Here is an 18045-nt window from a genome sequence, read left to right as displayed (position 1 = left end):
TTCACCGGTATTCCAACAGGATGACCTTACAGACATTTTAGTTAAAGGCCCACAGGAGGATCCTGTGGTTCCATTTCACGCTGCATTACAAAGAACAATATTGGCTAACTGGGAAACTCCTGAGGTTATCCCAAATATAGGGCATCTGCTACTGACCCTGAATTTTTGTCTAAACATCCAACCCCAGAGAGTCTGGTTGTTCAAGCAGCAACTGCATCAGGCAGTAGATCGGCATACCCTACTGTTCCACAGGACAGGGATGACAAAAGATACGACTCTATGGCTAAGAAAGTCTTTTCTGCATGTAGCATGGCGTTGAAATCTATTATCGCTACTTGTACGCTCGCAAGGTTCAGCCATACACTTTGGGAGTGTGCTTCATCAGCGGCTGACTGCCTCCCAGAGGGAGAAGAAAGGGAAGCGTTTCTAAACATCATTAAGGATGGTAAAGACGCACTGTGCGAATCCCTTCAAACTGGCATTGATTCTGCCGACAGCATCAGTAGGGCCATGGCGGCAAGCACTACAACCCGCAGATTTGCGTGGTTGCAAAAGTCTGGGTTTGCTTCAGATGTACAAGCCAGACTTTTAAATATGCCCTTTGACGGCTCTTCTTTGTTTGGTAAGAAGGCGGATGACAGCCTAGAAAAGTTAGACATCCAAAGCAGCAGCAAAATCCCTGGGAGCTGCAATCCGTCAAACGCCATATCGCCCCTCAGGAACCTCTTGGAGAGGTAAGTCCTTTCGCTTTTATTCCGCATTCGGAAAAGGCAGAGGACAGTCGGTTCAAAGAGGTCAAAAAAGATTCACCCGAGGTGGACGGGGTAAAAATACAAAAGCCGCAGGCAGCAGCAGGTGTCTCTTTACCCTCGGCATCTGCATCAGCCGCCTCTAAATCACTCTGAGGACTCTCCTCACAAGACACCAGTAGGGGGCAGGCTAACTCAACATCTGACGGAATGGCAGGCTATTATGTCAGATGTTAGGGCATTGGAAACAGTTGCCCAAGCCCAAGGTTACTGCCTGCCTTTTCTACGCATTCCTCAGTCATCCACCGGGGAACAGCTCTCTGAAAGTTCCAGATCCGCTCCTCTTGCAGGAAATTGTAGACCTGCTGGAGACAGGTGCCATAGAACCGGTACCTGTAGTGGAGAGGAACAAGGGCTGGTACTCGCCCTACTTCCTAATACCGAAGAAGGACGGAGGACGGAGACCTATCTTGGACTTACAAGAATTGAACAAGTTCCTCAGGAAGGACAAGTTCAAGATGGTAACTCTCTCTCAGATCCTTCAGGCCCTCCAGCTCCAGGACTGGCTGGTATCTCTGGACCTTCAGGATGCTTATTTCCATGTGCCAATCCATCTCAAACACAGGAAATACCTGAGGTTCGCAATTGGCGGCTCCCATTATCAATTTCGAGTTCTGCCATTTGGGCTGACCTCCGCCCGAGGGTCTTCACCAAGCTAATGTCGGTAGTGGCTGCAAGTCTAAGGAGGGAAGGGATTCACGTCTACCCCTACCTGGACGATTGGCTGATAAGAGCTGTATCTCTGGAACAAGCTCAGATCCAGCTAGATTATGTCTGCCACTTCCTTCACAAACTGGGCTTCTCCCTCAATTTAAAGAAGTCACAGATGATACCATCACAGAGACTCCAGTTCATTGGAGCAGTCCTGGACACTTGCCTAGGAAAAGCCTCGCCACCAGAGGTGAGGGCTCAAGATATTCTGCAGATGGTCACTGTTACGGAGAATTCTCTGTAAAGGCTAATATCCAAACCTAGTGAGTCCCCCAGCAGCTTTGCTGGATTTTTGGGGTTTATTTTTTCTCCTGCTAAGAGTGAGGCTCTTTTTCTCCCAATCTTAGACATGATTTGAGGTGTTCCTTTGACTTTGTATGTGTTCTATGGGCTATGGGTTCCTTTACCCCATAGGGCTTCATGTGTTTTTGATATGTGGGTTACACAGCACCCTCCGTGCAGTAACCCAGGGGTGTCGTCGCGACCCCCCCAACATAGACTCCATACCCTGGGACTGACTACTGTCCCCAGGGCATGTAAAGTCACCATTGGCTTTACTAGTCTCAAATTGTGAACAGAACCAGTACAAACCATCATATTGTGGACGTACTGGTCAGGGCAATTCGATTGCCCCAGGGTCTGTTGTTCGAGGGGGCACTGTCCAGTCCCCCGACCGAGTTTTGGCTGGTGGCAGTGGATACTACTTTTTATATTCGAACGCGAATATATTCCTATGGGATTTTCCAATTGTTCGAGGCTACCACTTTTTAAAATAGCCTCGAACATACCGCCGGTTTATTAAATGAATATAAATTCACTGGTTGGTATTTTTGCCGAAACCTGGTTCCAAAATAGCGTTTGTGTTCGCTTCTGTGATTCCAACCCAAGTCGAGCCCTTTATTCCACTTTTTGGCAGGCTTCTCCATAGAAGCCTCCAAAAGTGGTGCCACTCTGTCTGGGAACCACAGGGGGTGTGGGAGGGGGTCTAGGCACCGTGGACTGAGTTACCTCGGCAACTCAAGTCGCACTCTTGTGTGATTGGCCCAAGTAGTGAGCCGCCCGGCTCACCACTTAGCATGTTTGAGTGACAGCCAGGCTGAATGAATGGGGGTTTTCTGCATAAAAGCAGGGCCTTGGGGACTGGAACTTCAGACGTCGCCACAGGACCTAAAGAATCCGAGGAGGGAGAAGCCGAGCCGACCTGCAACAACGACACCACAGGTGGAGCCATGCTGAACCGTCTCACCACTTTTCCCGACGACAGGGGAGATCTCCCGTCCGGAGAGTCTTCTTCCTTTGACTGGTGGGGATAACCATTTTGCCTGTCTTTTTGCCTTCCTGGACCATCTTGTGGCCGCCTTGCCCGTGCCAAGCACCCCGGCAACCGCACTACCACGGTTTACCACCACCGCGAAGAAGAGGATAGTGCCTTGTAACCGGGAAACTCCGCTGCTGGATTCTTCCCTGGCAGTGCAGCGACCTTCATCTTTCCTCCACGTCGAGACCTCCTCTTCCTCTGGACGAAACACTGACTTGCACCCGCTGCCAGGAACAACTGCCCCCGCTGGAGCCTTCTTCCCATTTCAGGTACTGTGTCCCGCCTGGCTTCCCTTGCGACAGATAGTTTGGGGTGACGGAAAATCCTCGACTTTCTAACCTGGGTTAGCCTGGGGCCTGTTAACTAACTTTTCCTGACTTGATCTCAATCTTTTGTGAAATATCTACAAAGACTCTTTGGGCATAACCCCACTGTGTGATCCTGGACACATTTTGCTTGCTCTCTCTAAGAGTGGGCCTGGCATTTGAACTCCCTTGCTCCCCTGTAGACTTTGCTTAACCTGCCTCACTGTGGTTCTTTGAAAAGTATTGAAATTTGTGTGCTTTCATAACTTTGCCTTTTCCCTCCCTTTTTCTATAACTTATTAGAGTGCCATCTTATGTTAAGCGCTCACCTCTGTCTGAAAATAAGTGGTGTTTCTCACGAAGACTTGTCTAATAAGTAATTAGGGTTGTATATATATAATAGTGACTGTATTGAATTTACTTACTTCTTTTTGTGCTAGTGTAATTTACAAGTGTGTCTTTAAATAAATAATTATATACTTTTACACCAAAGCTCTGGTCAGTGTTTGCTTGTACTACTGTATCTCTGTACCTATTGTGTATACTCTGCATACTGCCTAACTCATCTTGAGTTCAGCCACAGCTACCAGGTAAATCTCGGTGGTACAGACTGCTACCAATTGGGTTTACTGCCAACCACCTGTAGTCCTAAATCTTTTGCAGTGGTCCCTAAGGGAACTGCACAGGTTTCTGCCTAACAGTCACCAAGTTTCAAAATGCCCAACGTCTCCCAGCCTTCGACTTTTTGAGGTTGCTAGGCCTCATGGCATCCTACAGCTTCCTTGTGCCAGAGGCTCGCCTGAGAATGAGATCTCTTCAGTGGGCACTAAGAACTCAGAGGTCGCAATTCTCAGGGAGAACGACAGATCTCCTTCAGGTTCCGGACAAGGTGGCTCGAGACCTTCAGTGGTGGGCCTGTCAGGAGAACATTTTGAAAGGAGAACTGTTTTGGCAACCATGGCCGGAGATAACAGTAGTCACAGATGCCTCACTCACGGGGTGGGGAGCCCATGCCAACGACGTGACCATCAGCGGTTGTTGGTCTCCATCGGAGTCCAGACTGCATATCAACCTGTTAGAGTTGAGAGCAATCAGATTAGCGCTGAAGGCTTTTCTGCCATCTGAACAGGAGAAAAATGTCCTGATAATGACAGACAACACAGTGGCCATGCACTACCTCAACAAAAGAGGACGCGTAGGATCACTGCCTCTGTGCAGAGAGGCGATGCAGCTTTGATTTTGGGCAATCCAAGAAGGAATCTCTCCATCAGCAGTTCACTTAGCCGGAGAGAAAAACTTGATGGTGGACGCTCTGAGCAGGCAGAGCAGAGTCTCCCACGCGTGGGAACTAGCTCAGGAAGTCCTTCAACAGATCTTCACCCTTTGGGGAACCCCTCAAGTGGATCTGTTCGCCACCAGCATCAACAGGAAGTGCAATCAGTTTTGTTTAAGGGAATTTCTTCCGAGAGGAGCTCTAGTGGACGCGTTCGTAGTGGACTGGGAGTGTCCACTTCGGTACGCGTTTCGTCCAGTCCCTGTCATTCATCAAATGATCAGGAGGTTGAGAAGGTTCTGGAAAGCCATGATCCTAATTGCCCCGGACTGGGTCAGGAGAACGTGGTACCCGGACATTCTGGACATGTCCATCTGCCCTCCAATTCGTCTTCCCCTCAAGGAGAATCTTCTCTCGCAGAAGGGAGGTCAGGTTCTCCATCCAGACATCAGAACCCTCAACCTTCACACTTGGTATCTGAAAGGTTGAGATACAAGGATTGGGACCTCCCAGATGACGTCATGGAGGTGTTGCTTTCGGCCAGAAGGCCAGCAACAAAGACTTTATACCGCTGCCGTTGGAACAAATTTTGCAGCTGGTGTAGAGAAAAGAATATCGATCCCTTTTCATGTGGTACACCAACGGTGTTATCTTTTCTACTCTATTTGGCAAATTCGGGCCTTCAGGTTGGCACTATCAAGGGCTATCTCACAGCGCTATCGATCTTCAAGCGCACTGCAGAGGAACCATCGTATTTCAAGTTACCCTTAGTAATACAATTTCCGAAGGGATTAACCAATGTCTATCCTCCAAGACCATTCCAAGTTCCCTTATGGGACTTAAATTTAGTCTTAAATTTCCTGATGGGTACTCCTTTTGATCCACTCCACTCTTGTTCGCTAAGATTTCTCACCCTTAAAACTGTCTTATTAGTGGCATTGACATCTGCTAGGAGGGTGAGCGAATGACAAGCTCTATCTTGTAAACCCCCCCATACGATTTTTCATAAAGACAAAGTTGTCCTACAAGTGAAGCCTAATTTCCTCCCAAAGGTGGTTTCTGAATTCCACATCACTCAGAAGATTACCTTACCTTCATTCTATCCTCCTCCCCATCCGGGTAAAGAGGAAGAAAGGCTACGTAGGCTGGACCCAAGGCGGGCTTTGAGCTTTTACATCAGCAGACTTACTAGGATTAGGCAAGCAGACCAACTGTTTGTAGGTTACTCAGGGCACAAATTGGGATTACCGATAACAAAACAGACCATTTCCAGATGGATTATTTTGGCCATTCTGGAATGTTACAAACTGGCAGGGAAAGAGCCTCCTCAAAATCTTAGGTCTCATTCAACCAGGGGTATCGCAGCCTCTTCGGCCCTCCAAAGAGGGGTACCAATTAGAGACATATGTGCGGCTGCCACATGGTCGTCTGCACATACCTTCACAACATTTTACAACCTGGATTCCTCCTCTAGCCAAGAGACTAGATTTGTCAAAGCTGTGTTGCACTCTGTTCATTCTTGAAGGGAAACATGGCAATTTTACTCCCACCTCCAGTTACACACCACTGCTATGGGAGTCTATCAAGATAAGGAATACGTCTGAGGACACAATCCCTTCGAAGAACAAGTTACTTCTTACTTGGTAACGTTCTTTCGATGGGCTGTTCCTATGACATATTCCTTATCGCCCCTCCCATCCATCCCCTCAATTAAAACTTCCCTTGTGGTTACAGCTTATGCTCCTTCATGGTCTATAACCAATTCATGTAGAGCAACTGTTAAACGTCAAAACGGAACTGAGCAACGGACGCTGCGCGAGTCTATTTATACGCATGATGACGTCGGCACCGATACGGAGGCTGTCGAGGTACATCGGCTCGAGGGACGTCGACGTGCAGTGCCCTCTACTGAAAAAATAAATTCCGAGGCCAGCAAACTGGAGATGATCTATCAAGATAAGGAATACGCTGGAGGAACATTGCATCTAAAGAACGTTACCAGGTAAGAAGTAACTTGTTGTTCTCTCCAACCGCACCTCTCATGGTGGTCCAGGGACTGCAACCTGCATACGGGCAGGCCCTTCCGACAGCTGGCCCCGCAGATCGCGATCTCTACAGACTCCTCCCCAGAAGGCAGGGGGGCCACCCTGGACAGCCACCCTGTCCACGAGGTGTACACCCGACAGGAGCAGGAATCGCATATCAACTGGCTGGAGCCCAGAGCCATCTGGTTAGCTCTCAGGGCTTTCCTTCCTCTCATTGGGGGCAAGTCCATCCTTATCCAGACTGACAACTCCACCAGCATGTACTATGTCAACAAGCAGGGGGGGTACCAGGTCCCCTCCACTGTGCAGCCTAGTGGTCAGCATGTGGGAATGGGCCCTGGAAAACATCTACCTCATGGCCATCCACCTCCCGGGGGAGGCCAACTTGGAAGGGGACAGACTCAGCAGACTAGGAGCAGACCATTACGAATGGCATTCGAACAACCAGGTACTGCAGGTGGTCTTCAACAAATGGGGCCACCCTTAGGTGGACCTGTTTGCCTCCTGGAAGAACAGGAAGTGCCATCAGTTCGCCTCTTGGCAGGGGCAGAGCCCTGGCTCCCTGGTCGACGCATTGCAGATTCATTGGGAAGGCAAGACAGCCTATGCCTTTCCTCCCACAACCCTGATCCACATGGTAGTACGCAAAATAAAGGAAGCTTGTCACCTCAGCATCATTCTGATAGCTCCATGGTTCTCCGAACTGCTCAGCCTCGTGAGCAGACCACCCATTCTCCTTCTGCTGGGTCCAGCACCTCTCTTGTCCCAGAAAGATGACAGGGTCCTCCACCCCACACCTCAGAAGTTAGCCCTTGCAGCGTGGTTCCGGAGCAGGTGCCCCTCAGGCACCTGAGCCTCGCCCAGGATAACTTGGAGATCAATCGGGGCGCCAGGAGTAGGGCTACCAGGAGCCAATACAGGAGTAAATGGACTAGGTTCTGTCATTGGGCAGCCTCCAAAGAGATCGAACCTCCCTTACGGAAACACTGGATGACGTGCTGTCCTTTTCGGCACACCTCGTACACTCAGGCGTACAGGTGGATACCTGTTGCACCTATCTGGCTTCCTTAAGTCGGACGCTCTTTTTGTCACCTTTGGGGAGGTACCAGGCCCGGGTATCAGGCATTCAAGGCTTCTTTTGCACGGTGGGTGGTTTCTGCCATCAAGGAGGCCTACGACGGGCAGCTCAAGCCACTGCCAGCTAACATGCACGCTCACGCTGTCAGAACCAAGGCCACGGCCATCGCCTTCCAGCGGCAGGTGCCATGGCAGGTCGTGGCACCTGGGCCACCCCTTCGGCTTTCTGCAAGCATTACTGTTTGGACAACGTCTCTAGGTAAGACGCGGCCTTCGGACAGGCGGTTCTAAGGAGCCTGTTTGCTTAAGGACGGTCCACTTTCCACCCTGGGGCTACAATCAGTTGTAATCGCCCATGCAGTGTGGTGGAAAGGGGACGGCATGTAAGAGTAATTACAAGTTACTTACCATAGTGACTAACGTACTCTTAGTCCCCTTTCCTCCATATGTCCCACCATCCTCCCTCCTAATAATACTGGTGTCATTAGGCAATGTTAAATATTGTGGACGCATCAATGGGGACTGAGGTGTGGCGCCGTGGCCGGATTCAGGTCAGCGCATTCTCCCGGTGCCGCACCCCCCTAAATTTGAAGGGGAAGAAGGTTTTTCTGGTGAAAAAGGTTCAGTCTCCCGTCTCTAGGAAGGGACGCCCATGCAGTATGCAGGAAAGGGGACTAAGGACGTTAGTCACTACAGTGAGTAACTTGTCATTTTTTCGAGTATTAAGACTTCCGGCTTGTGCAGCGTTTTGGAATATATTCCAAGGCTGTCGCGGGCTGGGGAAACCTACAAGGCAGCAGCTGCATACAGTTCCTGGAAACTGACAATGGCTGGTGGCACTATCCCATCTCCAGAACAGAAGATTTCAACCACGCTCTGGACTTATGCAGTGGCCCACAACAATTTGAAAGATTTGGTGGTGAATGGTGGGTGGCAGCGGTAAAACAGGCCAAAAACTGTTCTGGTGTGGTTTTCTCCACCCACTAGATGTGGGGGATACTGTAGGAGACTTCAGGGTGCCCAAACTTGACCTCCAGAGACAAAACACCAGAGCCAGTGTACTCCAAAACCACTGTATGTAGCCTGTATCACCACTACAGTGTTCAGTGGCAACCTCTCAAATCCCCAGACTTGCTTCCTCTCTGTTGCAGAGCAGGACACCAAGACCGAGGTGCAAGGGCAGAGCCTAAATACTCCATCAGTAGGGGAGCTGGGACCAGGCCAGCCAGCCAGCCAATCACTAAAAGGGGCTGGAGGTGGGGGGGCTAGATGGCAACCATAATGGTAGGTCAGTCAGACTGCCACTTAGCCTTAGCCACCTGACCTCCCTGTTCCTCAAGAAATGGCTTAGACCAGTTAGGGCTTGCAAAAAGCCCACATGGTCAGAATGCAAAGTTTAATCCTACCTCGTGGTCACAAAGGAAAGCCCTAATTCAAAAAATAGCGGACAGCAGGATAAAAAAACATTGGTATCCCAGTGGATTCCAAAAAGGTACATTGTTCTACCAATACAGTACTTTTGGCTCCCCCAGTGGTTCCAGTAATTTTAAAGTGTAGCTACCACCAACTGTATTTTTGCTGTTTGCCTCCCATGGATGTCTATGAACACCCTTTCTTTTTGCTTTGTTTGAACGCTCGACTAACTTTTTGGAGATGAGCAAAGCCTTATGCTTTACTTCCCTTATACTTTTGCTCATTGTCATGTGGAAACTGGTCAGTCCATAGGACCTATCCCTTAAGAACTATTCAATATCCCCCAAAGAATAGTTTAACAACTCAGACGAGGAAGAGGCGGGGACCAGTGATGATTAACACCAGCGAGGTTCAATGGCAACTTCCTCAACGTTGCACAAGAAATAATATGACGAGAAAGAGGTGAGGCGTAAGGATGATTATTTACCACGGGAACCATGGACAGCTGTCTAGTCACTGGAAAAATACAATTGGCTCGATATGATTTAAAGCCATGCCAGGAAAAGAGGCATGGAGTTCTCCAGCTGACAGCAGAGCAAGGCTGCGATGCAGGAGTCCAGGCATCTATGAGGTGTGAAAGGGCGGTATTCAGTAAAAAATACCTTTTTTTTAAAAATTAAAATAAAATAAAAATTGAAAAAAGATTGATTTAGAAAGGTTGCTCTGTGAATGCACAGAGTAGCCTTTCTAAATCGATCTGTCATCCCCTGTGCCCCACACCTGTGGGCACAGGTGCTGACCAGCATAGCTGCACAAATCGAATGGAAAAAAAATCTGTCTTTTTGATAAGCGACCTTCAGAAAATGGAAAAATTATGTAGAACCAAGGGAAGCCCAGTGAGCAATGCATTTAGGAGAAGCCTGCAGAAAGTAGAGCACGAGGAAGCAAGATGTGCTTCCTAAATGCTGCAGAGGCTGGGACTCCTTCCAGAGTATAGACTCCTACCGGAGACACTGACGGCAGCAGGGAGAGCTATGGGAGCCCAGGGAAAGGTGTGGGACGCCAAAGCACTGTCGGGCATTGTACCGGAGGCTCTAGACAGTGGGACTGGGGTCTGAACCCCCTCAGTACGCACTTCGGGAAGACCAAAGGGGGAAATCGCAGAAAGGGACATTGTGTGTTGAACTATGAAGACACGTTTACCTAAGGTTTCTCGCTGGAGATCCTCCAGGAGGGCAAGATGGCATCGGACCATGCCATCTCTGTTGCCCTGGACATGGCGGGCAAGAGGTTCCGGCAGATGGGGAACGGTGTCTGCCTCTGTCGTCGTGGCTGGTTGAAGGTCACCAACTTCAAGAGGTCCAGACGAGGGTGCTGGACATGCCCTTCCACGTGGACAACTTCTTTGGGAAAGCCGTCGGTGATTCGGTGCAGGCCATTAAGACGGCCTGTGGCCTGGGCACTCTTCAGCAGCATTGTCTGTCCTTTTGTGCCTCTGGCGGGAAATCAAGCAGATTCTTTAAAATGGTTCGGCGGAAGATCCTCTCCGTACTGCCGACCCTCCTGATCCACGACCCACGAGGCCTACAGGGGCCACTCCAATGCTTTCGGGGGTGGCCAACGTCATTGCTCCCAAGGCGGCATGCAGGCACCGAAGCAAGATGTAACCGGCCAGGACGTCGGGGGCCCCCACCCATGCTCCCCGATGGGATGCCAGTTGGCGTGCTTCGTCAGCGGGTGGGAAAAGATCTCCACTGAACGATGCGTGCCGGGCGCTCTCGCCCACAGACACGAGTTCCAGCAGAAGTGCCAGCGGAGACCACCGGTGGCCCGTCGGGAGCAGCACATCCCTCAGCGCCTGCAAGAAGTACAGGCCATGCTAAAAAAGGGGGTGATAGAGCTGGTTCCAAAGCGACTCCGGGGCTCCGCAGTCTACTCCAGATACTTCTTGGTAAAGGAGTCCGCGGGTTGGAAGCCCATTCTAGACCTGCGGCGCCTCAACAAATAGCTCAAGTCACAAAAATTCAGGATGGTCACGTTGCAGCACGTGCTCTGCCAACTGGAGGAAGGATACTTCTTGTTGGCGCTGGATCTGGAGGACGCATACCTCCACGTCCCCATTCATGAGAAGCATCGGAAGTTCCTATGCTTTGTTGTGGTTGCGGGAAGGCACTACCAATTATAGGCCCTTTTTTCGGACTGAAGTCGGTGCCCAGGGTGTTCACGAAGTGCCTGGCGCCGGTGGCGGCCCATCTGCGTCTACAGGGGATACATGTGTACCTGTACCTGGACGACTGGCTCATCCACGCCAAGTCCAGGGAAGTAGCCGTCGAGAACACAGAGAGGACTGTCCGGCAGCTGACGGATCTGGGGTTCTCCGTGAACTTTCCAAAGTCCTGCTTCATTCCATCGCAGAACGTGCTATTCCTGGCAGCCAGGCTCAACATGGTCTCCTGCCTCCGGCCCGCTCAGAGGAAAGGATAGCAGCCATGCTGGGCAAGGTGCAATGGCTGTTGACACTGAAGACTGCCACGGTCCGGACCATCAAGTCGCTGCTCGTCATGTCATCGTGCATTTACCTGATACGACTGCAAGTTGCGGATGCAACACCTTCAGGAATTTCTGGACGGTCGTTGGATCTAGGTGCCCGGAAGATTTCTCGACAAGGAGTTCCGTCCTGCGATAAGGTGGTGGGGCGTGTCCTCCAATATCGCTGGGGTAACGGACTTTCAGAGCCCCCTCGTACCGGGAGACGGTCACAACGGACGCTTCCCTGGAGGACTGTGGAGCCGACACCGGGCGTCTCGACGCCAGAGGCCTGTAGCAGCCAGAGGAGAGCGATCTCCGCTTCAATGTCCTGGAGGAGTGGGCAGTGTTCTGGGCCCTCAAGTAGTTCCTTTCATCCCTCAAGGGCAAGGTGGTGAGGGTCTTCACGGACAATGCCACCACAATGTTCTACATCAGGAAGCAGGGGGGGGAGCCAGATCCCCAGCGCTCTCCAGAGAGGCGCAGGGCTTGTGGCACTGGGCTTTCGCTCAAGAAATGTTCCTCATTCCCTTCCACCTGGAGGGAGTCAAGAACACAATCGCCGAATCCCTCAGCAGGGAGCTGCACTCTTGACACGTGTGGGAGCTTTGACAGGATCAAGTGGACTGCCTCTTCCTCAATGGGGCAGACCCCAGATCGAACTGTTTGCGACGAATTCCAAATGCCAGAAATTTGCCAGCAAATTCCACCAGCCAAGGAGCATGGGGGACGCGGTTTCCTTCCTGTGGAAAGGCCTCTACCTGTACACGTTCCCTCCGTTGCGCCTCCTGCTGCGAGTCATCAATCGACTCAACAGTGCTGATTCAGGATGATCCTAGTCGCCCCGGCGTGGCCGAGGCAGATTTGCTGCCCAGGACCTTCTCAGCCTGTCGACCTCGCCTCCGGGTAAGCTGCCCGTGGTCGCGGATCTGCTCACCAGGGAAGGAGGCTCAATCCTGCATCACGACCCAGAATCGCAGAGCCTGAAGGCTTGGCTCCTGGAGTCTTAAAGTTTGGAGGGTATGAGATGCCGGCGTACTGCAGGTAGATCTTTGCCAGAGCGTTGGCGCCTCTTAAGTGCTACGGGCAAAAGTGGCAACATAGTGCCGGATGCGGGAGATCAACCCTCTGAGGGTCTCGGCTCCGCAGGTTCTTCCGTACTTGTTGTCCTTGGCCAAGGTGGAGCTGGCGCAAGCCTCTATCTGGTGGCTATCTCCCTCTACACCAGGTCTCAAGGACGGTCTTCTGTTTGGTTCCACCATCTAGTCAAGGAGTTCCTCAAAAGACTGTTTTGATCGTTCCCACTGATGAAGACCCCGGCCCCGACATGGGAACTCAACGTGCTGCTGACAAGGCTCATGTGGGGGCCCCCTTTGAGCCTATGCAGCAAGCCCCTCTCAAGTTCCTTTCGTGGAAGACCGCTTTTCTCATGGCCATCACCTCTGCCAGGAGATCCAGGCCCTTTCCTGCAAACAGCCTTATCTGACACGACATAAGGGTGGTGCTGCGCACACATCCCTCCCTCATGCCAAAGGTTCTGTCGTAATTCCACCTTAATGAGCCTTTGGTGTTCCCTGTGTTTTTTTCCAAAACCTTTGTCGCCAGCTGAAAGGACTTTGCACTTGCTGGATGTGGCTTGTGTGCTGAAGTTCTATATGGCATGCACGAAGAGTTTCCGGAATACATCTGAACTTTTCGTGCACTTTGGTCCTGTGAACCATGGGAAGTCCTTGTCCAAGGCTTCCATCTCCAGGTGGCTCTCCGGCTGCATCACACTGTCACCGGTTGGCAAACCGGCCGCTGCCCGGACGTCCGAGAGCCCATTCCACCCGAGTGATTGCTGCGACTACTGCGTTCCTGTCTGGTGTGCCCTGCTGGACATCTGCAGGGCTGCTATGTGGCGGTCCACGCACACCTTCACAAGATTCTACTGCATCGACAGGGATTCCAGAGAAGAGTCCAGGGTCGGCCAAGCAGTGCTACGCAGCCTGTTCGCTTGAAGGTGAGCCTGTTCTGGAGGTAAGAGTATTTAATTCTGTTGGGCCTTGCCACCTTCCGTGGTTATGTAATGTTGTACTGCTATGTATTCTTTATTCATGAGCATGTGAATCCATGCCAGACCCAAAGCTGGAGAAGCAACAAGTCACTTACCTGTAACTATTGTTCTGCAGCATGGGTCTGGCATAGATTCATGCAAACCCTCCCCATGCCCTGCTGCGACTCTTCTTGGTCATACTGCCACTTTACTTGCTACCAAATCTGATGGCTTCCAGAGCAGGGGCTTAGGGAGAGGGCATTCATTGGCTGGGGCAGTATGACCTGGATCTCAGTGATTGGTTTATAGGAGAAAGACAGTTTGTAAGTGAAAGTTTTTTCTTTTACTGAGGATTTTCGGCCTGACTGGGAATATTCATTCGCATATGAATCCATGCCAGACCCATGAAAGAGAACAATAGTAACAGGTAAGTAACTTGTTCCTTAACCTTTGGCGCCTCAAGGAACTTGATTATTCTCAGTTTGAACTTTTTGTTATTGGTAAAAGAAATCTGGGGAAGGGAGCCATCCCCTGGAACTGTGAATATTGTCCATATGGAACTTTTTTGGTTGGATTTATAGCTTTGTGTTGGATTTGAAAATGTGCACACTTTGAAACCAAGAGACAATATCCCATTGCACCTAAGTGTTAGTTTTAGAGTGTGAGGGCTAGAATAGGATTTTGGACACAGGACGTATTTTTGCTTTGGACATCTTGACAAAGGACATACCCATTCGTTTTGGTTGATTTAGGGAAATGCCTCCTAGATTAGGGTTAGTGAGGTATTTTCCAACCCTCTTCATTTAATAAAAGTTTGTAACCAAAACAATGAGTCCTCTGTGCCCACGTTTCATTCCTGGTGCCTCACAATGGGTAGAACCCTACGATGGCCGTACCGAAAGGTTTTTACTTGTCCTTTGGCCATATTGTTCTTCGACCACATTCCTGCTCTTTAGAATCTGTAATCGCCATATATGGAAAGCCCTTTACCAGGAAAAGCTGATTCTTTACTTGGCTGAGAAGTGATTTGTGTGTGAGGCCAGATGTTTTGGCTGGGACTTTCAGGTGTTGCACGGTGTAGGCTCATTGTAGCCCCAGACCACTCTCACACCCCTCTTGAGTCTTAGGCCTTGCCGCTCTGCTATCTTAAATTGATTGGCTATAATTCAGTACCTCTGTTCACCACAGTGGGTTGGGCTCCACGACCTAACACCATTTACCTTATATAATGTAAACAGGGCCATGTGTAGGGTGATAAAAAAACACCAGAGCACAAATGTGGAGCTTGAGAAGCAACCCTGGTACCGGTCAACGTAGTGGCCTCCTCACACCGTATACCTTATATAATGTAAAAAGGGACGTAATTGCAGAGGGACTTGAGGAGAATTCAGTTTAACCACCAAAAGGCTCAAGAAACCAAAAACGACAAGGGTAAAAAGCAAAATGTGGAGGGGCCCTAGAATTCCCAAATTATAATTCTGTCTTAAAACACAAAGGTTTTGGCTCAAAAAATATGTGCAGTTTTGTCTCTGATATAAAATAAAACAATGATTGGTCATTCAAGTTATTTTGACTATTTGTTTCATTACAGGTGTAATTGGACATAACAAAGCCATTGGAAAGTACATAACAACAATGATTTTTCTTTATTTTGCCTGCCTCCTACCTTGCATTGCATTTGGCTCCTTGAATGATGAAAGTACAAAGGGAGTCATTGGTAAGATAATTTGAGTTGCATAAAATAACATATCCATTATATTTTATCTAAAGAAAACAAGTTACTTCAGTGAGCATGTGTTGGGAAGATATAACTAGCAATATTTGTGTTATGTTTTGCATCACCGGAAAATGGGCTTAACAGATTGCACTGTGCCCCTCTTTTTTAGACCACTGCACTAGATAATAATTTAATTACTCAAAATGTCATCTTTAGTATTTTGCATGTGCAAATAATATGCACATTTCTACACTGTCTGATCTAGATAATAAGCTTTTATAAGGTTTGACCTATCAGATGACTATGTGAATTTGATGTTAATGGCCTATGAATTCATATAAGGCACAATTTCAGACAAATCCAATAGTGTGGTCTATCCAGATCCTTGCCAACATATTTTGGCCCTTTGGAATTCTGTTGAGCTTTCAATTACCATAACTTTTGAGAGTTAATAGAGTAAACTCCAAGCAGAGTGATCATTTAAACCAGGATCACATTCTTCACCAGCAAAACAATTGATCCATTTGACAATGCTTGCATTGTTTTTGTGATATGAAATATTGCATAATTGAACATTCATTATTTCACGTTGACCCTCCTATTTTTTTTCTCTAGATGTGCAGAAGACTATTGTTGGTCAGTGCATAGGTGGACTTATTTATGCCCTCTTTTCTGGGCAACCGTTGGTGGTTCTTTTAACTACAGCTCCTCTGGCATTATATATTAACCGTAAGTAAAAAGATGTGATGTTTTCTTTGAAACAACATTATCTTGGTTAAAAATTTTGAATGTGATTTTCAAAGAGGAAACATTTGCGAAGTGATTTACTGGATAATATAGTACATACGTAAGTGTGTAGCTTACAGGTACTACGAAAGACATGCCTGTCTAAATACACAACATGGCAAAATATACAGCAGTTTCTTTCAGCACCACTTGGACGGGAGTTAAGACTACTTGTTCCCCTGGTTCTTTCTGCTTTTCTTCAGATAAAAGCAGTTTGGATTTGGTTACCTCGGGTCTTGTCCTCCATGATTTTAGGTCTGGTTGAAGCGAGCTATGGTCATTGCTAATGAGGATACATACAAGAGAGGTGCTCTGGTGTCACCCAGCTGCCAAGCCATCCTTAAATAGTACATGCTACTCAAAGCTCTGTTACAGCAGTGGCCATTTTGTAATGGCTATTGGAGCTATTTAAGCGAGTTTTGCTGAATGTGTCTTTACAGGGCTTCTTTGGTTTCCATAGATTCTGACCATTGTACTGCATGTGGATCTGTTTACATTGTTGAGAGATGTGTCCATTATGCTTTAAAGAGCTTGTGTTGTTAACCTGCTGCTTGAGCAGATGAGAACCACACATGGGTTAACGGGTGGCACGATGTAGACTGACACAAGTAATGTAACTAAAGTCCGGTCACTTTTGTCAAGTCAAAATACAGGGTTATGAATCTGTGCTACTTTATTTTTCAGTCCTTTGCAGTAGAGTTATATTGTTTCCACCTATATTCTGCATTTGTAGTTTACACATTTGTCTTAAAAGTAAGCAAGAAGCACCATTATGTGTGGCTAAACACTAACACAATTGTTTTGTGACCACAAAAACGATGCTTCATTCAGGTCCCTCTACTCAAGGATAGAGCAGCTGGAAGAGGGAGATCTGCAATACGAGAGAAGCATGTAATATTAATTTATTTTTAAAAAGCTTGTGCATGAATAGGATCAGCCATTTTAGAAGTCCGGGCTACTGTGTAAGATGGGCTAGGGTTGAAGAATGTTGCTTGTAAGAGATTTAGCTTGCCTAGTGCATTGATAGATGTGCTTTATTTGTATTATTATTGTGTATTATTATTTTGTTAAAGCAGTAGGCTACTCCACGATGAATGGGTAAACAATGACCACTGACAAATATCTGGCCAGAGGCCTGTCTGATGCGAGTGGGTATGTCACCTTTTTAATATATATATCTTGGCATTGTGATGAACTGTGGAGTCTGGTGCCAGAACTTGACGTACACAAGTTCTAATGTTCAGCATTGTGCAGTTGGATTAGGAGTCTGCAGTGCCATCAGCGGTTAATGGGTGGTTTTATGCAGTCTGGCACATGCCAACATGGCAGTACCAGAAGTGGTTAATGGGTGAAGCTGTGCAGTCTCGCACAAGTAATGCCTCCTCCCCATCTCAATTAAGTGCGAGTAGAAGCAGAGCTACTGGAATCCTCTACACACACCTTTTCCATTAGGAACTACAGTTCCCTGTTTTGTAGTCCTTTTCCTGAGCATTTAAATAGTTCACAAGGCGCAACCGCGCCTGGCGCGAACGGGCCGGTTTTGTGCCAGTATATAAGGATACTTTCTCACCCCTCATTGATGGTATTTAACACGAGCCTCTGTTCCTCGTGTTTACATTCCATCTTGTTTGATTTTAGTCCATTGTTTTTAGCCCGTGTGTTCTAACTTGTTTTTAAACCTGTTTAATTTCACTCGTGTATTTTATTGTCCGCGTTCTTTTTAGCCTCCTCCCCAACTAAATGAAGTGTGAGTTGAAACAGAGCTATTAGAAGCCTCTGCACACACTTTTTTACTGACAAACTACAGTTACCTGTTGTTCTGTAGTCCTTTTCCTGAGTATTTAAATAGGTCAAAGGCGTGACTGCTAGTTTTGTGCCGGTTTGGGTCCGGTGCGGGTCTGTGCAGCGTGTGGCCCCTTTGGGTTACTACACCTTTCCACGCTCTAAGTACCTCCTTATTAATTGGCATAAGTAAACATGTCGCGGTCTGATTTAGTTATGCACATCCAAAACAACCGAAAAGCCAGATT

The 18045-nt window shown here is 48.4% G+C and overlaps 1 protein-coding gene across 4 annotated transcripts in view; it reads left to right on the top strand.

Moving 5' to 3' along the window:
- The window catches only part of SLC4A11 (solute carrier family 4 member 11), a 1288767-nt gene that overhangs the window by 728061 nt on the left and 542661 nt on the right, over positions 1-18045 (top strand). For all 4 annotated transcript variants that reach the window (XM_069632247.1, XM_069632248.1, XM_069632246.1 and 1 more), the window contains exons 10-11: positions 15104-15229; positions 15845-15958. In XM_069632247.1, coding sequence (XP_069488348.1) covers positions 15104-15229; positions 15845-15958 — 240 coding nt within the window. The remainder of the gene's footprint in view (positions 1-15103; positions 15230-15844; positions 15959-18045) is intronic.

The sequence above is a fragment of the Ambystoma mexicanum genome, chromosome 6q (genome assembly GCF_040938575.1).
Source record: "Ambystoma mexicanum isolate Mex_15411 chromosome 6q, UKY_AmexF1_1, whole genome shotgun sequence".
Taxonomy (NCBI): Eukaryota; Metazoa; Chordata; class Amphibia; order Caudata; family Ambystomatidae; genus Ambystoma; species Ambystoma mexicanum.
Note: the sequence above shows the minus strand (reverse complement) of the source record. Positions and strands in the feature narration are given on the sequence as shown.